The sequence below is a fragment of the Pan paniscus genome, chromosome 8 (genome assembly GCF_029289425.2).
Source record: "Pan paniscus chromosome 8, NHGRI_mPanPan1-v2.0_pri, whole genome shotgun sequence".
Classification (NCBI taxonomy): Eukaryota; Metazoa; Chordata; class Mammalia; order Primates; family Hominidae; genus Pan; species Pan paniscus.
In genome coordinates, this window is record NC_073257.2 from 137,689,941 (window position 1) to 137,711,805 (window position 21,865).

The 21,865-nt window shown below is 43.2% G+C and overlaps 2 protein-coding genes across 3 annotated transcripts in view; one reads left to right on the forward strand and one right to left on the reverse strand.

The window, feature by feature from the left end:
- BCCIP (BRCA2 and CDKN1A interacting protein) overlaps nt 1–14,103 on the forward strand; it is a 30,207-nt gene extending 16,104 nt beyond the window's left edge. The window contains exons 7-8 of the mRNA XM_003816285.7: nt 1,842–1,917; nt 13,702–14,103. Coding sequence (XP_003816333.3) covers nt 1,842–1,917; nt 13,702–13,820 — 195 coding nt within the window. The 3' untranslated portion in view covers nt 13,821–14,103. The remainder of the gene's footprint in view (nt 1–1,841; nt 1,918–13,701) is intronic.
- DHX32 (DEAH-box helicase 32 (putative)) overlaps nt 1–21,865 on the reverse strand; it is a 60,074-nt gene that overhangs the window by 3,071 nt on the left and 35,138 nt on the right. For both annotated transcript variants that reach the window (XM_034931687.3, XM_055093456.2), the window contains exons 4-9: nt 20,130–20,502; nt 14,539–14,781; nt 13,120–13,219; nt 12,870–13,028; nt 2,330–2,521; nt 1,434–1,583 (exon numbers count right to left, since the gene is read on the reverse strand). In XM_034931687.3, coding sequence (XP_034787578.1) covers nt 1,434–1,583; nt 2,330–2,521; nt 12,870–13,028; nt 13,120–13,219; nt 14,539–14,781; nt 20,130–20,502 — 1,217 coding nt within the window. The remainder of the gene's footprint in view (nt 1–1,433; nt 1,584–2,329; nt 2,522–12,869; nt 13,029–13,119; nt 13,220–14,538; nt 14,782–20,129; nt 20,503–21,865) is intronic.

Genomic DNA, 21,865 nt, shown 5'->3' on the forward strand with positions numbered 1-21,865 from the left:
CACCTGCTGGGGTTCTGTGATCCCAGCCAACTGTGGAAACTGTTCCTAGTGGTGACTGAAGATGTATTTCACTAACCCGTGGCTCATAAAGGCCAGAGAGGATTTTGTAAGATCTATGTTGTGTCTCTATGCATACAGCACGTATGTATGTGGTCCCATTTAATCAAACTAGGCAGAAAAAAGCCCACAGTATAAATTCCTGTGATCTATGAAAATATCTCATATTTTATTTAATGATAAGAACAGGATTACTACCAGGTTGATTTGGGAATTAATTATGTTATAGTTAAGCTCATCTATCTACCCTAGCTGTAACTTTTATCTTAAAATTCAGGCATGTGGGTGAGTTTGAAGTTAGTCTTTCTGGCCACCTGTAATTACTTAAGATGGACCTGGGAATGTACATGGCCATGGCACCATGGACAGAAGACCCTCATTTACCCTGTCCTGTCCACTCATGCTGCTCGGAGCAACCACAGCATGTACTTAGTGTCACCCATTCAGCATGCCCTCAAAAGATGCCACCAGATTCCTGTGTACCTGCTGGCTCCACTGACAACTTTTTCTTCTCAGCTTTGAAACACTAACTCCCTGTTCTTTATACAATTCTGTCTTTCAAATTGCTGTCATATTTTTCACACTACTTCATATATTTTCACACCATCTTTCAGAGCAAAGGAGGTAAAAGATGCTTCATGGAAAATGTCAGGGAGGGACCTTACTGGCTGCCCTTTATGGGTGGCTCTAGCCTCTGCTATGCTGCTTTGCCCTGTTTGCCCCCTCCTCTTGTTTCTGTCTGCATAGCAGCTTCCAGTTGACTTCTGAGTACCTTCCTGTGACAGGTAATCTACCCACTGCCCTTCAGGCATACAAAGGACTTTGTGGCTGTGCTTTGACATGCGCCATTCTCTTCTCTGGACACCCTCTGCTCTCCTCTACCAAGCTCCGTCAGCAACTCTGCAGCCTCCCCTCAGCACCCCGGCCTACCTATTCTGCACTAGTATCTGGGGCTCTGCAGCCTCTCTGCATGCATGTGGTGAATGTGCCAGGATATGGAAGGTGCACAGCACAACTCTGACACAGTGGGCACGTAGAGGTGGCTGTTCCTTGTCTTCCTCCAAAGACCCATGTACGAGTCTGTGTCCCCCGTCACCATGCCCCAAGCAAGCTTGCTCTGAAGGCTGGCTGAGTGGAGTCCTGGAGCTCTGGAAGTACAGGCCCGCCATGGTGGCACACCAGAGCTCCATGGGAACGGGGACTGAGCATCTCCCACTCTGCAGACGCCTGTGGGTGCGTCTAGGGCCTCAAGTGCCATTGCATTCAAGTGGCCAGTAGGGCTAGCGAAGAATGTTTGATGAATAACTAATAAGGACTCAGACTTATCTGGGGAAAGGAAGGTGGAATTAATAGGTAGTTTCTGAGCATTCACTTACACTCACTGCTAGAATTCAGAGTTGTGTCTTGGTAAGCCTTGTAAATGCTGATGAGGGTAAAGTGATCTCCTTCGGGATGTAAAAATGTCTTCCAACAAGTCAAGGCAGCCTCTTCAGCTCCATGTGGCACATGTGAAAAGCAATTTGGAGCTTTCAAATGAAAAAGGTCACATGGTTAGCAATAATGAAGACATTTTATCTTAGCCTAACATGCAGAGGGGAGGGGTCACGACTGTTAGTGGCATGGCTCCTGTCTTGGTACTCTGAATAAATATGTTATTCTTGTTTACTTAGAAATCCCAGAAATTTAGAGTGAGTCATCCTAATTCTCCCTCTCCTTTTGTGTGTGTGTGTTTGCTTTTCTAAGGTCAACTGAATATGGTTAATATCCTGCTTCTATTCCGGCAGGAGCAGGGAAAACCTGAGGTGCTCGGAGGTCCAGACACAAGAAGAGGATTGGAACCAGTTCCGATACAGCACAATGGTTGGTCTGTTCCCCCAGTATTAGAATAAATTAAAACATACAAGCCAGGATGAATGAAGCCAATAGGAAATAAAAAACAGGCACACAACATTATTTGGGGAAAAACACCTCTAGTGACACGTTTTCTTCATCTGCACTGATTATTTCAGCAAAAGAAATCTAGTATGTTTTCATACATCTGATGTATAAATTTGCTGAACTTTGAGTTAGTTTTCTTAAGATAATTTTTCATATTAAGAAAATTTTCCTTTTCTAACCTATTAAAATACCTCACTATCATTTCAAAAGGTTAAATGAGTTGATCACCATCTCTGCTCTGTGCTCCTCAAAATATAATTTCAAATGGATCCGATTTAAATCTATACCTAGTGCAGATTTGCAAAAAAAGAAAAGGAATAGTCATTAAGGATACCTGTTACCATGGCCGCAATTGTTAGCACTTCATCTACACAGTCAAATTCACAGGACGCTAAGATAGACTTCGAGAGTTGTGGATCAAGAGGAAACTCTGACATGATGATTCCAAATTCAGAAAGATTTCCATCATTATCCAGTGCGGCCAGATAATCTAAGTCTTCCAATGCCTGCATCAAACTTTCTGGTGCTAGGAAAGGAAAAAAATAATAATTTAAGAGTCTCATATGGCTAAGATGGAGGAACAGGTACTGGACTTTTCCCTCCTGCATGAAACAAGCAAACAATGGACAAAATTTGTGAAACAACGGTTTGCAAGCCACCAAATACCAGGGAGTGAAGGACAGTGATTCTTGAGAGGGCAAACTCAGGAGGGGAGCCCTGTGATTGTCCAGCTCATGCTCCGAAGAGGGTCCCAGCTGCAGTGTGCATGCGGGGGGAACCCAGGTGGAGCCTGCCAGCCTCCCTGCAGTAGGAAAACAATGCCAGGGATCCAGGGAGACTAAGGTGGCCGGAACTCGCGGTCACAGTACTGGAGAGAGACACACAGATCTAAGTCAGGGGCCAGAGGGAGCTCCCTCAACTAGGCAGCACAGCCCCACTGATCAGCGCATGTGTGTAAGGAACCACCTCAGGCCAGAGAAAGAGCCATGTGAGAGGATTAGAAGGAATAGTGGTGCTGACACAGGACCTAGGGTAGGGCCTGTTCCCACCACCCTAGCTGGAAAACCTCATGATTTGTGGGGCACTGGGTAGAAAACACAAGTGAGAAACCCTAGATGGGCACTGCCACCTGACACATCTATACAGCAGGACCTGAAAGGATCACACTGCATCCTAGGACAAAGCTCAAAAGTACCTCTGGGACTACAAAAATATTCAGTGCCCAAGAAGGTAAAGTGTACAATGTCTAGCATCCAGTAGAGAGGCATGAAAAGCAGGAAAATACATTGCATAATACAGAGAAAAATTAATCACAACTGACCTGGATCTCAGATGCTAGAAATAGCAGACAAAGATGTTATTTCCCAGTGCAAATAAAGAAATAAAGATAGCAAGCTGATTCTCTCCATCTCTTTATTTCTTTTAAGTTTATGTAACATCGATAATGATGTGGTATTATATATGCTCAATCTTTACCAAAGTTTTAAAATATCCATTTATTTAAAGAAATATATTCTCTTTGTGGAATAAGGCTATATATAGATTGGTGCAAAAGTAATTGCGGTTTTTGCCATTACTTTCAATGGCAAAAACCACGATTATTTTTGCACCAACCTAATATTTATTAAATAAATACATGTGTTTTGTCCACCCTTCTGGTTCCTGGTATAGCAATAAAGGTCACACAATGAAGCAAATCCCATAATAGAAAGCTGCTGTATTGTTATACCCCAAAACTGCAGGATTTATGAGCCACTAGGTTGGTTTTGTTTTAGTTCCAGTAAGTGCAAGGTGGGCAGGAGCTGAAGACTCTGGGGCCCTAAGAAGCGCTTGAACCTGTCTGCTCCTGGGAGATCAAAGTAACATATGGTAAAAATTTTCTTATGTGCTGTCTAAACTTTGATCATTAAGCTCTATGTCTAAATTTCAGGCAAACTGAGTAGCTCAAAAACCTCACTTTGGGAGGCCAAGGCGGGAGGATCACGAGGTCAGGAGATTGAGACCATCCTGGCTAACATGGTGAAACCCCGTCTCAACTAAAAAAATACAAAAAATTAGCCGGGCGTGGTGGCAGGCGCCTGTGGTCCCAGCTACTCAGGAGGTTGAAGCAGGAGAATGGCATGAACCCAGGAAGTGGAGCTTGCAGTGAGCCGAGATGGCACCACTGCACTCCAGCCTGGGCGACAGAGCGAGACTCCGTCTCAAAAAAAACCTACTGACAAACTTCGATTTGATAAAATTCCTCCATTCCTGTCAGGACAACTGGAAGGCATTAGAAGCCACTACTGTGGGCTGGGAAATGACTCAGGGAAGCTGTGATGCAGCCCACCATACCTCCAGTCCTGCTGGAGGACAGCGGAGCCAGCACCAGATATAACTTCAGCCTCACACGCCCACCACAGGCAAAAGATCTGCTACTAGGAGTGAGGGGGCAGTGCCAAACCACCCAAGGGAAATCTGCAGGGAACCCAGACATCCGCTGGAGTACTGAAGCAAGGCTTTCATCCTTACCTTGGGGCAAATATGTTGAATTTCCCTATTCTGAATGTTTTCCCATCAAGATTTAAAACTGAGCAGAAGCTTATGGCTTCTCAGAGATATTCCTGTCCTGCCTGGGTCCTGACATACAGCATTACCGTCTTGTTCATTCTTGGGGACCTTTGGACTAACCATGACCTTGAGAAGTCACAATCATGGGAAATAAACAGATGGGCTATTCAGAAAAAAAGTTCAAGAGTTCTATCAGTGAGGCATGACATGAAAAGTAACAGCCGATCTGCTGGAGAAGGTACAAGAAGCAGCATCAGAAATAAGCATCTTAAACAGAGCAGGAAGGGGCTGGAGTACAAACTTAACTACTGAAAGCTTTTCAGAAACCAGTTTCTATAAATCAGCAAAGCTGCTGCATTATAAGTTACAGGATCTTTGGCAATTGTCCCTTTAAGCATCTGGCTTGACAGCCAGGCTCTGTCCCCAAAGGGCACCTACTATTCATTTTTACACCCTGGAGTTGAGTTGGCCGCACACAGGGTTAGTAACATAAATGACTTCATGATTCTGCTCCTGGTCCTACAACAGAAAAGGAGAGGATGTTCTTGGGGTTTTATTATATTAGAAAGAATGAGTTAATGAATGCAGATTACACAGGTGAAGGAACATTAATAAATAACTAAATAGGATTTGCTAATATTATATTCTGCATTTTATCTCCCCAGTGTGGCCCATAAACTTGCTTAGCTAAAAAGGAGAAGAGTTTAGATGGGGGTTCTTTAGGGCAGTGCTGCTTAAGTATAATCCATAGTGAGTAACGCTAACAAATGGAATGGAAGTGTTTTAGTGTCAGGCCTCTTTGTTCTGGCAGTGCAAAATCAGACTGCTTTATTCTGAAGGCAATTTTGAGATGAACCAAACATCATCTTTATTAAGCTCGCTTGCCAGCGGCAGCTGTACTCCCTGTGGAATAGCTCACTGCAAGGTCACACTCCTCCTCCACTACCATCACTCAAAGTAATGTGAAGGGCTATCATTACAGTATTTCTTCACTGTTCTGTGTGTCTGTTTTCTGTGGAACCCCAGACGCCAAGCTCCAATATGTGCCTGCATTTTCCTTCCTTGGCATCAGTAGAAAACCTAGTTACAAAGAGGTCATTAAACTGCAACCAGCAGAGGAGAAGCCGATGCAGCGCTAACTCCAGCTGAGCACAGGCCAAGTGGAGTCCAAGGCCACGGCAGTTCCAGAGCTGACAGCCCCACGCAGCATGTTTCCCATGCTCTTATGATGTTCTTATAGATGTCAGATGGTAGGAAGCCTCGGTTGGCTCCCAAACCCTCACAGGAAGTCTGTCTACTCAGGTGCTCAGGAGGCTTCCTCCAGCCAGGTCTCTTTTGTTATAACAATCTTTGGCCTACTTTCTGCCTAATCTGGCAAAAATGGCTCAGAAACACTGAATTTCCTCTCAAGGTAGCTGCCATTATGCAAATGTATGCCAACATATTTATATGTACTTTCCTACAGGTAAAAGTTTTAGTCTGCAATTATTCCTGGGAATATGCATAGGAGAGAGAACATCATGCCTTCTCTTGTCTAAAGTGGACATGTATTTCCACGAGAATAGGGCAGGGGGTCTCCTGGTAACCAGTCCCCAAAGCCAGGGCCATTCCCTCTCCTTCCACCACACTCCTTAACCCCCTTTCTTCCCAATAAGAGCAGAGAAGTAAGGCTGGATTTGAGTCATTAGAGTTGGAAAGGATGTTAGAGATAGAGTGGCCTCCATGGTAAACTGAAGAAAAGCATTTTCAACTCCCCGCCCACTGGCGGGAGCCAAGATCCTTCTGTCCAGCCTTGCCCTGGGCAGGGCTCTCGGGTAATGGCAGTATCCCCACCGCCCTCCCAGTGCCACCCGCACCGTGAGGCAGGCGGAGGCCAGCTCCTCCGAGCTTAGCTGTGCCTGAAGACCTCTCACACGCCAGCTCTGCTCCTGCCCGTGACATGGAAGGAAACACACGCAGACCTTTGACAGCCACAGGCACCTCCTGATCCTCTCGACTCTCCCTGCATGTCACATCACTCCCACCGCCCAGGCCTCAGAAAGGACTAAGTGGGGAAGGAAGCTGAGTTTGTCTCCCACACGTGACTGCCTTTGCTCATGTTCTGGGGAAGACTATCGGCCTTCTAGAGGGCACCTGTCTAGTCAGTATTCCTCAAGCGTAAGGGCATTGGGAAAGTTCTGCCACTTCACAAATTACCAACGGTCTCCACTCCCAGTAACCATTCTTACAGCCAGGAAGCTGGCCCCAGGTTTTTGTAGTGGTGACTAGCTGAAGACTCTCCCCACCCTCATACCATTATAGAGAACTATCTTTAAACAAGAGTTGGCATTGTAGTTAGATAGTATGGAACTGGCAGCCCCAGAACAACCTAGAAAAATCAGGAAAAAAAATGCATGGGTTTTAAAATGACCATACAATGGGTGTTTTCTATATGAGTAGTTAAAGGACTTTATGTTTGGTGTTGGTTCATGATTTCCTTACAAGGGTGAGGCTCAAATTATTATTTGCTCTCAGTCTATTTTGAGTATCTTGTGCTATTGGCACTGGCAAGGCTCTGGGGCAGGCACACGTCTGGGACAGCCTCACTCTTGGCCCTTCTAGCATGGATGGTCTCATTTATATATGGAGATGCACACGTAAATCAAGAATCCTGCTCTACTGGAAATGCACTTTTACCTCCAAATTGTCCCCTTTTATAGGAACTGTACCTTCACTTCCATACTTATAGGACAGGATTTTGTGCCACGTGACAACACCACATTATCACTACTAACCCCAGTCACAGGGGACTGGTTCAGGGTGGGCAGCTTCTCAAATAGAATCAATGGCTCCCTTTCTTGGGCGTTTTTGACTTTAGACCAAGGGAGTTTCCAGGAGCTGACATAGTAAATCATAAGGCTTAGGGCAGAGAGCAGCTAAGACTCTGCCCAGTTCCTAACGGGTCATTAACTAGTACCCATCGCGGCCTGGGGGTTGGAGACCCCTGCATTAATGTATATACACATTTACATCAATGGACAGAGAGAAATGCAGTTATCACTTAGGAGGGCTGAAGGAGCAAATGAAGTTTCTGTTTCTGATTTATTTTAGGGTTGGGACTTGGGCATTGTGTAAAAGAGTCCACAGGGGGAGGCTCTACACATTTGCATAATGCCAGCTAACTACTCATATAGAAAACACCCATTGTATGGTCATTTTAAAACCCATGCATTTTTCTTCCTGATTTTTCTAGGTTGTTCTGGGACTGCCAGTTCCATACCATGGAAGGGAGGGAGGGAGGGAACCTAGAGATACAGAGATGAGAAACTAAAAAACTTGTTTTGGATTTCTTAAGATACCTCAGTTCCCTTATCATAATTCACTTTTTCCTTGTGCTAGTTTGAGCTGGATTACTAGTGCTTGCATTCAGAAGAATTTAATATATCCACTGCAACATAATACATTCTATAACAGAGTGCATCCAGAGTGCCACTGGAACTTCCAAATGGTAGGGACGTAGCCTAGGGAAGAACAAAAAGAGCTATACTCACATAGTACCTACTGTGTGCCAGGTACATGCATTAATGCAGAGGTCCCCAAACTTTTTGGCACCAGGGACCGACTTCATGGAAGACAATTTTTCCACAGACCACAGGGTGGAGAGGATGGTTGTGAGATGATTCAAGCTCGTTACATGTGCACTTTATTTTTATTATTATTACATTGTAATATATAATGAAATAATTATACGACTCATCATAGTGTAGAATCAGTGGGAGCCCTTGAGCTTGTTTTCCTGTAACTAGACGGTCCCATCTGGGGGTGATGGGAGACAGTGACAGATCATCAGGCATTAGATTCTCATAAGGAGCGGGCAGCCTAGATCCCTGGCATGTGCAGTTCATAATAGGGTTCGAGCTCCTACGAGAATCCAGTGCTGCCACTGATCTGACAGGAGGTGGAGCTCAGGCAGTAATGCTCGCTTTCCCCCCACTAACCTCCTGCTGTCCGGCCCAGTTCCTGACAGGCCACGAACTGGTACCCATCACTGCCTAGGGGTTGGGGACCCCTGCATTAATGTATATATACATTTACATAAATGGACAGAGAAAAATGCAGTTATCACTTAGGAGGGCTGAAGGAGCAAATGAAGCTTCTGTTTCTGATTTATTTTAGGGTTGGGACTTGGGCATTGTGTAAAAGAGTCCACAGGGGGAGAAACTGAAGAATGAAGAGATGGTGTAGACCCTAAGACTCTACAATGTCTAGGGCCTCTGGGGAATAGCATTAAGAGTTGGCTCTGAAGAGGACAGGGAGGAAAGCCTTCTGCTTCACTTAATTTCACAGGGACATGTTCCCAAAACCTGGCATTTGCCTAACTCCTACTCCTTTACACTGTACATGGCAATTTTGCATAAACATCTCATTTGTACCTCTAAATAACCCCAGGATACAAGAGGGCAGACACTCTACCCTAATTTTACAGATGAGAAAAAGACAAGTGGCTTGCCAAAGCCACATGGCCACCCAGCTGTTTTGTCATATGTAAAGTGAGGTTTTGAACTTGGGCCTTCCACCGGCAGTGTTGAACCTGGCACCTGGCATGCTCTGCCAGCACAGCTGATGCTGGACTCCCAAGTCCAGTGCTGTTGCTGTTATCTACCATGGCTCTTCCTGGCTCCGGCCCATCTCAGAGGCAATCTGGTGATGTCTCCTAATAACTGAGGGTCATTATCTGCTTCTCACACCCATTAAAACTGCTCTTTCTAGGACCCTCTGCAGCTCAGGGACCCTGTGGTGCAGAGCTCAGGTAGGAGTCACTCAGACGATGACTGTGCTATAGCATTTACTATACACCAGTCACTTTTCTAAGGGGCATGCATATGTTAACTAATTTATCTTAATAACTCTATGAACCAATTGCTTTGATTATCCTCATATTCAGATAAATGAAGTGAAGCAATGAGAGTCCTAATTTACTGAATAATACCCCACTAGCAACTGATGGGGCCAGGCTTGGAGCCCTGGCAGCCTGGCCCAAGAGCCTGTGCCTTTTGGCGTAGTCCCCTCAATATGGGGACCATCTACCCCAGTTTACCCAGGGCGGTATCTGTTTCCACCTTTCATCCCAGCTTAATCATTAATAGCATTCATGCCCCTGTCCCATGAAGTTCACAGGGACATGGTCAGTTTGTCTGAATTCATCGCAAAATAAACAGGTTCCATTAAGTTAAATTGCTGTTTTGTTTTGTTTTGTTAGCAGGGAGGGGTCACTCCTGCTAAGCCACAGCCATCTTTCCGCCTGCACTGTTGCACGCAAAAACATATCAACTTAAATGATAAGCCATATAGTTCCCAGGCCCACAAGAGCCTAAAGGGCTTCAGGAGCCAAAAGTACTTCCATTCTGGGCCCTTTAAAACCTCTCCTGGATTTTGTTTTCACTTTCTGTAACATTATTTACTTTATTGTTTCCAAGATCCTCACACTGGCCCTGGAAAGTTGTTTTGGCATGTTTGCGTCTCTTTTTCACACCCCCTCATCTGAGTGTAGTAGTAACTTTTGTGTAGCCTTTAAACAGATAATAGTGTAACCATCATTAACTTAAAAACCTAGGCTGTGGCCTCCTGACAGTCATGCTAGAATATTTGCTCGACTCTCTGGGCTGTTTGGGCAGTGCCAGTCCTGCCTGTAGGTGTCAGGCACTGCGGCAGAGCTATGGGGAGGGCCACATGTGAGGGCCGTTGGCAGCCTGCTTCCTCCCATTCTCCTCTTAGTACCTGTAAATGTTATATATAGTATAGTAAATGTTACTTTAACATTTAAAGATCATTTTGTAAATTCCAAAGCCAAATCTTGAGTTTCCAAGTGATTTACAAACAAGCGCATATACTTCTCTAGTATTCTTACAAACTGGGCTTTTAGTGTGGTAAATACTATTCCAGAAGGTCTTGATGAATGGGTTTAGGAATCCTCTGGTGAAAGATCTGCACCATCACAACAGATGACACCACTGTAGAATCTTTTGTTTCTCTTTTGAACCAGGGTCTTGCTCTGTCGCCCTGTCTGAAGTACAGCAGCACGATCATAGCTCACTGCAACCTTGAACCCTGGACTCAAGTGATCCTCCTGACTCAGCTTCCCAAACAGCTAGTACTACAGGCGTATGCCACCACACCTGGCTCATTAAAAAAAAAAAAAAAAAAAAAAAAAAATTTTGTAGAGATGGGGTCTTGTTATATTGCCCAGGCTGGTCTTGAATTCCTGGCCCTCAAGCAGTTCTCCCACCTCAGCCTCCCAAGGTGCCAGGATTACAGGTGTGAGCCACCATGCCCAGCCCTGCAGAATCTTTAATTCGTCTTTTCACCAGTGCCATCCCTGGCCTCTGCAGCCTTTGACTTTCTTTTCTTTCTTTTTTTTTTTTTGAGACAGAGTTTTGCTCTTGTTGCCCAGGCTGCAGTGCAATGGCGCAATCTTGGTTCACTGCAACCTCCACCTCCTGAGTTCAAGTGATTCTCCTGCCTCAGCCTCCCAAGTAGCTGGGATTACAGGCATGCGCTACCATGCCCGGCTAATTTTGTTTTTAGTAGAGACGAGATTTCACCACGTTGGTCAGGCTGGTCTTGAACTCCTGACCTCAGGTGATCCACCCACCTCGGCCTCCCAAAATGCTGGGATTAGAGGCGTGAGCCACTGTGCCCAGCAACTTTATTTTCTTCCTGCATTTTCCCCTGTTTTCATGAGGCGTTGCCTTATCTGACGTGCCATGCCTGTTTGTGTTTGGGTTCACTTTTCTTTTCATAATCCAAAGAATCATAGATCATACCAAAGCCAGTCATCTGGCTACTACCAAAATGAGTTCTGCCTCTGAATACAAAGATGACCTCTGGTGTAGTCTGGTACCTTTTGGCTAGTTTTTCTCCAAATTTCTATCTAGGTACCACTGCCTTCCCAGGGTAGCGGCAGTCTCAGGCCATCTGTTTCCACTGAAGTGGTCAGCTGGTCCTGAGGCCTCCTACCCCAATGGACAGTGACTGTGTCATTCAGGATGGAGGTCAATTGTCAGGCAGCCAAGGAAGAAAAATACAACTGATTTTTTAAAAAGAGGTCCAGATCAGGGGAATTCAATTAACAGCCTGTAGCCTAGTTATGCCAAATTCATTTTCACATGGTTCATGCATCCTGAAAAGGGTAACAAGTTTGCTGGATTTGCGTATTTCAATTATAAGTTGAATTAAATGCAGCAGCTGCGAGCATCTTTTTCTTTTTTTGCTTCCAAAACAATGAGTCAGAATTAATCCACAGTTATATTTTCCCCAAGCACAGCAGAAAAGTTATGTGTGTATTGTCAGGAGACAAAAATAAATTGTTACTCTAACCCTTTTGTCCCCCAGTTATCAGCTTTAAGCCTCATGGAATGAGCAGCACAGAGGGTGACTATCGAGAGAACACAGTGAGATAGTTTGCTTTTAAAAATCCTTGACATCACCAAGCCTGCCTTTTCTTCTCCCTGCATTTCTAGTCCACCAAACATCTACTACCCTGAGCAAGAAGATGCCTAGGAAATCAACAGGTGGTGATTCCTGGGCTTATGAGATGAACAGTGGGACTGGAAGAGCAATTTTCAAAAATGAAACCTATCTTGTTGGGGCTCAGGACACACCACCCCAAAATATGACTGGAGGAGACTAGAATATGCCACCCCAAAATATACTTCTCTGGCATATTTTGAGCTGGTTATTCTGAGAAACTGCAGACATAGGACTAGCTCTGAAAAGCTGTCACTTTGTAAAAGAAATCTACATCTACAAAGGAAATCTACATTAATAAGTGTGGTGGCTTGCACCTGTGGTCCCAGCTATTTGGGAAGCTGTGGTGGGAGGATCACTTGAGCCTGTGAGGTGGAGGTTGCAGTGAGCTATGATCACGCCACTATACTCCAGTCTGAGCAACAGAGCAAGACCCTGTCTCAAAAAAAAAAAAAAAAAAAGAAAAGAAAAGAAAAAAGGACAATTCAAGCTGCTGAGAATTCTTCTTTCTGCTGATTCACCCTTACGCTTCCATACTCCACATTACCCAGCTCCTTAAGCCCAGTTCCCCTGTGCTGCAGTGTCCAACAGCAGACACATTTCTCGTGTCAGAACAGTTATTTCCTAGAGGTTTGTGGGGTTTTAAAAATTACCTTCAGAGACTGTTTACCTCTAGTGGGAAAATGCTTCAGTCCAAACCAACGCCCCCTCCATGCTTGTGTGCACTGCTGCGCATCATGTGAACTCAGGACAGAGAATGGGCAGGAGAAGGTGAATCTCAGCCTACATGCCTGGCTGACATGGGAGCATAAGGCTACCTGGTCTGTTCATGAAGTCACAGTGGCCTAGGCCCGCAATGTCTATCCTCTTCATAAAAAGCACCATGCTTGTTAGGTTGGCTTCCTGCATTTCTGCTGGCTTAAGTGGCGTCATGTCTTTGGAGGCAAATTCTTCAGTGTACAGGCAGAAAAATTTTCCTAAAAGACACCAAGAAAAATGGCTTTAATATTTCTGGGTTGCCTGCTTACAAGAATTGACAACATTTAGTATTTGTGTCCACAGCACTACCTGAAGAAGATGAGCCAAGAATCTGCTTGCGTATCTCTGCCTGGCTCTGGCTGATGGGCTGCATGACGAGCGAGTTTGCTCTTATTCTCGGGTTGTACACCTTTAAATGCAAAGACAGCATCATTAGCGTCAGATAAGTCATGATTCAGTAGGCTCACTGATCCTGAAGAGAATATGCTGCGCAGTACTTTACTCCATGCAATGCACTGCCACAGACTCATTTTCTTTGCACGATATTTATTATTGTTTCACTTGCCTTGAGATGGAAACTGCAAGTGCTTTGATAAATGGATTTAAAGGTTGTCTGCTTTCATTGTGGCTTCAATAACTATGAGACCTTTGTGTCATCTGCTGAAATACTAGCACTGTCACTTCTCAAAGCACTGTACTGGTGAATGATAACATATGCTCATATGTCACACAGAGAAAGGGTTCTCACCTGATAGTGCCATGTTTCTTTATAGTTTTGTTCAAATCAACCAGGATCTTGGTGGTCTCACCTGTACAACACATACTGAGAGTTCCAATCATAACAGCTAATACAGAAACTGCGTATGGCACTAACAATGATTTTCCTTACAGGTGGTTCACGGGGGAAAGTGACAGCCCTGATTTCTCTGAAGGCTGGACTAATTCAATCAAGATCAACTCTAAGTGATTTCCAGGGAACCTTCATGACTGTTGGAATTGCTCTGTCATAATAAGTCAGGGATATTTAGGAGGCTCATAGTCTCCTGGAGGGATAAAACATCTCGGCACCTAGTAATGGTAAATTAGTCAATATTTGTTAGTTTCGTTTGAGATCTCAAATGTTAGGATTTTCTGAAGTCTCAGTGTCTTTCAGAGTTTGAGATTCCTTGTTTTCATTTTTTCTAATTTTTAATTTAAAAGTAATAAAGAATATTTTGTAATGATTAGGATGAAAATTTTATCATGTCAGTTATAAGCCAAAATTTGCTAAAATTAAAGTCAGTATACTTGAAACAAGTTTCTAGTAAGTTCTCTGGGGTAAGATACTAATTACTCTGATAAAGGGGCTATCAAAAAAATCCAGTAAATTGTTCCTAAGAAGAGATCAGTTTAAGAGTCAAACAATTTGCTTGCTAGTACCTTAGCTAAAGAAAAAATACTGTTAAAGATGACTATCACCTTTACGCTCTAGTAGTTGAGTCTTTCCTCAAAACTTTCTCCTTTGGCAGCTCAATCAATTTAATTCATTTCCAAACCTCCAACATGCTAATGGAATCAAGACTTTTGTTACTGGCTGCAATAATTCTTCTTTGCACTCATGACCAAATTCAACGAATCCCCAGGTCACATAGTTCATCCTCACTTCCTGATCAGTAAAATGGTAGGAAACTGAGAAACTAGTGCTTGACAACGATCAGCAGTCTGTTTAACCTACTCAATAATAATTACCTTTCTTCTTTCCACACCCACATCGATAACAAATCTGACTGAGTTGGTCCAGATCAAAAACTCTCCAGAGCTAGTAGTTAACACCACTCTTCTTTGATAAACTTGGCATCTTTTTTCTGTTTCATCGAGTGGCTTGAACAATGAACATTTCTCTTTTGGATACAAAGGAACAACCACCAGTTCTCCAAGATCTGGGTTTAGGTTAGATCCTTGATAGACAGTTTCACAGACTTTCTCAATATCCTAAAGAAAAAAAAACCCATGAAAATAAAATACAATGCAAACAACGTCACTATTAAAAAAAGTCTGAATTACAAAAAATTTTAGGCAATACTACGTAACAGATACAGGGAAAGAAATCCCTGTGTTGCTGCCTACATGTATCTTTAAATAAGTAAAGATGCACCTAAATGAGAAAACGTCTTTGGGGAAGTTAAATATAATTTATATTGTTTTCCCATTTAATTTTGTTAGATTTCACTAAAAATCTAAGTAAAAAAATGACTTCCCACAACTGCCATAGTTTTTACAGCTCAATTCCATTCTCTAGGTCTCTAGCTTATGTCTCTTTCCTTTCCATACCATTTGTAGAATGGGATTGAATTAACTCAAGGGTTTTGTGGGAAGACAGATCCATCTAGAAAAATAGCAAGGTATCACAGGTCACTGAGAACTAGGTGAGCTGTGCTCGTTTCCTGATCTGCTAAGCGGCTCCCAGGAAGCTGGGCAGAGGCCGCTCCACGGGGTCCCACATCAGCTGGTACACAGGTACAGTCCCTTGCTTGCACTTCCTTTTTCCACATATAATTGATTTACTTGGGGCAGATTTTTTACCAAGCAAACAGCATGGCTGTTGATCCTAATGAGTGAAAACTTGCCAATTGGAATAATGAGAACAAAACGTTTTCTCCATTCTTATAATTCTGATTACTTCACTTTACTCCACATATTAAGGAAGGATTGTTTAGAAACTAAAAGGAAGGCCAGGAGTGGTGGCTCACGCCTGTAATCCCAGCACTTTGGGAGGCTGAGGCGGGCGGATCATGAAGTCAAGAGATTGGGACCATCCTGGCCAACATGGTGAAACCCTGTCTACTAAAAATACAAAAATTAGCTGGGCATGATGGCATGCGTCTGTAGTCCCAGCTACTCACAAGGCTGAGGCAGGAGAATCACTTGAACCCGGGAGACGGAGGTTGCAGCGAGCCGAGATCGTGCCACTGCACTCCAGCCTGGCAACAGAGTGAGACTCCGTCTCAAAAAAAAAAAAAAAAAGAAATTAAAAGGAAAAGAATGAGTACTTGAGCTGAGCTGCATCCCCTGAACCTGGCTGCTGCTTGGCCTTAGGAGGACACGCATTCATTCCTCCCAGATGAGTCCATCAAGCAAGCTTCTCACTGGTGCAACTTAACAGCTAACCTGGATTTGGAAAGGGGTATTTGATTCCAGCAGCCCATTCATGAGCAATTTCCTATCAAGATAAACTGTTTTTTTTTTTTTGAGATGGAGTCTCGCTCTGTTGCCCAGGCTGGAGTGCAGTGGCCCGATCTCAGCTCACTGCAAGCTCTGCCTCTCAGGTTCACGCCATTCTCCTGCCTCAGCCTCCCGAGTAGCTGGGACTACAGGTGCCCACCACCATGGCTGGCTAATTTTTTTGTATTTTTAGTAGAGACGGGGCTTCACCGTGTTAGCCAGGATGGTCTCGATCTCCTGACCTCATGATCTGCCTGCCTTGGCCTCCCAAAGTGCTGGGATTACAGGCATAAGCCACCGCACCTGGCCCAAGGTAAACTTTTTATTGCACTGAAATATTTACTTTTATTCTCCTAGAAGATGTGGGAAAAATAATTATGGCCACTAATTCTTTATTTGGTTGTAGCTGCTAAAACTTTTTAGTCATAGGTGAATTCTTCGGTCTAATGCTCTCTCACTGAGCTATTTTGGCTGCCTTGTAAGTTGGTTCTAATGTTGAATTTTGTTCCAAATGGCAATAAAAAAGAATTTGTAAAATCTTCAGAAGGGAAAAAGCAGAGCAAAACAGAAATAGATAAATAGTTTAGGCTCCTCAAGCACAGCTGATACAGGGCTTTAAGGCCATAATCTGCAGAATTTGGGACAGAAAAGCTTTAAAAAATGTGCATCTGGTACTTCAGACATTTTGTTTATTCATTTCCTTGATTCTTATTCAATGTATGTGGTTTATTTACATATGCATAACTTTCCTATAACTACCTGCACAGTTACGGAAAACAGCAACACCCACTGAAGGACGATATCTAGCAGACATCTAGCTCACCAAAAATGAAAGAAGATCCACAACTGCATAAAACATTTCCCAGGAAAACCTCCAGCCTAAAAACACCTTTGTGATAGTTTATTACTGTACAGTAATCTGGCTACATATTATCGTAAATCTCAATGTATGTTTTCTGTTTATTTCATATTTTGTCTTCCGGTTAAAAGACAGCTAGGTGATAGGAAACAACACGCTAAACATTCAGGGCTCTAAGTCTCAATTAAGTGCCAAGACACAGGGCAGCCTGTGAATTACAGAGATTAATTCACAGCAGGTGTGGTGCTAAGCAAGTGGTTGGAGAAAATGTGACACACCTAAGGTAAATGTACTGCTGTTTCACCAAAATGTTTGAGAATATTTCTGTAATTTAAAACATACTTCTTAATATAAAAAAATGGCAGGGCTGGGTGCAGTGGCTCATGCCTATAATCCCAGCACTTTGGGAGGCCAAGACAGGAGAACTGCTTGAGGCCAGGAGTTCAAGACCAGCCTGGGCAACATAGTTAGACCCCGTCTCTACCAAAAAAAAAAACAAAAACCAAAAACTAGCTGGGCATACTGGCACACACCTGTAATCCCAGCTACTTCGAAGGCTGAAGAGGTAGATGGCTTGAGCCCAGGAGTTCGAGGTTACACTGAGCCAAGATCACACCACTGCACTCCAGCCTAGGCAACATAGTGAGGTCCTGTCTCAAATAAATACAAATTTTAAATGACAATTAATACATTTGTATTAGACTGGTTGAGTTTGTTTTCACATGATATTTAAGTGCTACGGTAGGTTTTAAAGCTTTATATAGAAATCAAGAAAGCATCAAATAGCATGGGGGGAAATGATCAATAGCTGTTAGCACTGATTTCGGTGCAAGACAAATCTTTCCAAGACACAAATCCCAATCCATAAGAGATGAGAATCTTAATGAGGGATCCTGACAAAAATAGTAAAAAAGAAAAGTCCATCAGTATACTGAATGGTGTTCTGCTTGTTAGGCAGTAGATGGGGTAAGGAAAACCAGATAACACCTGTGGAATCCAAGGCTGAAGCAGGAGAAAGAAACCTGGTGCCCAGGTAAAGTCTGCTGAAGCCAGCCCAATGTCAGTGGCTGGCTTGCTGCCCCACCCACAGGGCAGGTCGGCTGTTGAGCCCCTGAACAATGAGGAGCTCACCTTTAGAGGGTCCAGTGCTCCGCCTGGTCACAGAGGCTCAGAATTACAAAATCCTCCGGTAGCTTTCATGGCACTCTCACTTTAAGACTGCAAGACTGATGGTTTCTTAATAGGAATGCCTTTCCAGCCTGCCTTCAGGGGAAATTACATACCTCTCCAAGTCCTGTGGCATTTACAGTTTCTACCACCAGCCTGGATAATGGTGCATGTTCTAAAGTTGACAGTTCAAAAGTCACTCTACAATTAATTATAGTTTATATTAAACTTATAAGAATCATGTACTCTAAGACCATCTGCACCTCAGTTCTGTTATGAGCTTTATTTTCCAAGATCCAAAATCCATTTCCAAATCCATTTAGGAATTTTTGCTTACCCTGACTTGAAGGATTACACCCATCCTATCAGTCTTAATTGCATTTTTTTCTTGCAGAAATGTATATCCTGGTTTTTTTTAATTTTTCATTTTTTTTTTTCTAGAGACAGGGTCTTGCTCTGTCACCCAGGCTGGAGTGCAGTGGTGCAATCACAGCTCACTGCAGCCTCAAACTCCTTAGTTCAAGCCATCCTCCCACCTCAGCTTCCTGAGTAGGTGGGACTACAGGCCTGAGCCACCATGCCTGGCTAATTTTTTAATTTTTTTGTTGAGATAGGGTCCTGCTATGTTGTCAAGGCTGGTCTCAACCTCCTGGCCTCACGTGATCCTCCCGCCTCAGCCTCCCAAAGTGCTGTCATTACAGGTGTGAGCCACAGTGCCCGGCCTACGTCCTGTTTTTCACCTGGCAATTCTGACTCTCAAATATATTAGATTTGCCATTCTTCCCTTCCTTAGGCTTCATCTGTTTACACTGAGAACCTCCAACTGTTTTCATAAATCCTATGTCTCCGTAATCATTTTATTATTTTCCTCAGGACTTTCTTGAATATCTTGAATCATGCAGGATGAGATGATAACAATGAATCACTGTAATAGGCAGATTTGCTATTCAAGAGAATGTATATCATATACATACAAAAAAATGATAAATATGCAGTCATATTGAGGTTCTAGAAACAGATAAATTTAAGAAAACTAAAGTTCCCAAAGCCAGAAGGAGCTGTCATCCTTTATGCTTTGAGTATAAAATAGAATAAATACTTCTGAAAGTGTTTCTGAAATATGTGGATGTTCAAGAAAAGGCTCTGACAGACAGCTGAGCCACTTATCTGTTCAGCTGTGGCTCAGCCTACATCAAGTAATTTCCTTTTTGGTTTCTGTTTAATGAGTAGAACCACTACATATATGGGTGATGGTCTAAAAACTCATGCTTCTCCTCTCTGTGGGAGAAGACAGGGAAAAAAGGCCAGGCAGTTAGTCTCCATGAAGAGAGGTCTAATTCTGGAGACCCTGGAGGCTTTTAGATTCAGCCAACAGAGTAGTGGGGAAAGAAATAGGGCCAGTGTAGCTGCAATTTAAAAAAAAATGCAACCCCAAATGGCACCTTGGCTGTCTAAAAGCAGTAACAGAATGGAAATGATGCTTGATTGCACATTTCCAGTCATTCTTTTAAAGAGATGCTTTAAAGAAATCTGAGTTAAAGGTTTTTTTTTTTTTTATCTTTTAAGAATGGAGCCCCAGTCCAGGGAGATGACCTTCTCGGGTGGGCTATATTTTCTGCCCATACTCCACTGACTATCACAGGACTGCTTGTGGGAAATGTTGTGTTACTTAACTCTATGGTGAGTGCTTAGGTAATAGTCCTGATCTCCAACAAACACACCTGCTCATAGGGAGGCAGCGGAGAATGTCAGGGGAGTCGGCATGCACCTACTGTACCAAGAGACAATTCACAGCAAGCATAAATAGAGCCAGCTGTGCCTTTGGGGCAGCCACTCTCTGGCCTGAGCCTGCTGGAGGGAAGTTGGCTCTGGAGATCATGTCTAGAGACTCCTCACCCATATTTTGTTTTCAGAACTGCATGTGATTTTAGAAACACTTCCTGTTCTCCTTTCAGCACAGGTTTTATTTAATGAGGTGTGATGAAACCAAATATTTAAACAGTTAATTAGCAAACTGAAACCTGTATGTTAGTTATTAAAAGCTTCCCAAATGAAATACCTTATTACTCTGTAAGGTTAGAGTATCACTTACTTGTTCACAGGCCAGAAAGACTACAATGTCACCTTTCTCACCCGAGTGGTGAATTTCAAAGATAAGGCGTAAAATAGACTCAAAAGAATCCTTTTGAGCCTCACTAAGGTACACAACCTCCACAGGGTGTTTATTTTTCACTTCTATGACAGGCACGTTTCCATAATAAGAATTGAGTTTGCTGATCAGGTGAGGTGAGGAGTTAATTATGAGTTTCAGTTCTGGTCTTGCTAGTAAAATATCTTTAAGAAGTCCAAGTAACACATCAGTTGCAATGCTTCTTTCATGAATATCATCTAAGATGATGACCCCATAGCTACCCAAAAAAGGATTGGACATCATTTCTCTTTGCAGCATATCATCAGTACAATACCTATAAAGAAGAAACATTAAAGTTAGAATATTCTTATGCTAAGTCATGCAAAAAACTTCCTAACAAGAAAAATGCCTTTCCTATATTCATTTCTCTAAATCAGTAACTCTAAATTTTCACTGGGGCCAAAATTCCTTTAAGTTGATACAATCTACAGAATTATAGCACAAAAAAACACAGATAAACAAGATTTATACCCAGTTTGTATATGTTCATGGACTGCCCCCTACAAAGACCATTCTGAACCCTAAGTTAAAGACCTCTGCCTAAATGTTTATTACAAATATTAATAAAAGCCTGCATCTAACTTTTATTCTGAGCTTTATACATAAAAAGTATCATAAAACACCCTGGTCAATTTTTCCTCTCGCATTCATCAATGAAAGAATTTTGAGTAAAATTATACACTTTTCAAGGAAAGGATACAAGAATAACCATCCTGGCTCAGGCTCATGGTCCTGCTAGCCCACTGTTAGGACAGACACTATTATTGGTGATTCACTGTGAGAGATGATATCATTAAGATGTCATCCTAATAATAAGCAAACAGAAGGATCTAAAAAGTAACCACCTATTTAAGGGCAGCATGAAAACTGGCTAGAATTCCTGGAGTGGGGAGAGGTCATTAGTGATTTTAATGGACTTTTCCCATACTTCTTGGGATGATTTTTTAAAATTAAAATAACCACCTATTAGTCACTAAGCCTAATGAAAATAACTTTCTGACACTATTTACATATTTACCTGTATTACTGCTTGAAGAAACCAATCCCATTTTTTTTTTTTTTTTTTTTTTTTTTTTTGAGACAGAGTCTCGCTCTGTCGCTCAGGCTGGAGTGCAGTGGCGCAATCTCGGCTCACTGCAAGCTCCGCCTCCCGGGTTCACGCCATTCTCCTGCCTCAGCCTCCCGAGTAGCTGGGACTACAGGCGCCCGCCACCACGCCTGGCTGATTTTTTGTATTTTTAGTAGAGACAAGATTTCACCGTGTTAGCCAGGATGGTCTCGATCTCCTGACCTTGTGATCCAGCCACCTCGGCCTCCCAAAGTGCTGGGATTACAGGCGTGAGCCACCGCTCCCGGCCCCAATCCCATTTAAGGTATTTACTTTTATTTATTCTTGTACATGGCAATTCTGAGATTGCTATCCTTCAACAGGCCTGCCTGCAAGGTTAGCCCTTGGCTAGCATTTGGGAACTTAGATTTGGGGAGGGTTCTCACCATTCCCAGAACTGATAAAGAGTACTTTGCCCCGCCTGTAATCCCAGCACTTTGGGAGGCCGAGGCAGGCGGATCACAAGGTGAGGAGATCGAGACCATCCTGGCTAACGCGGTGAAACCCCGTCTCTACTAAAAATACAAAA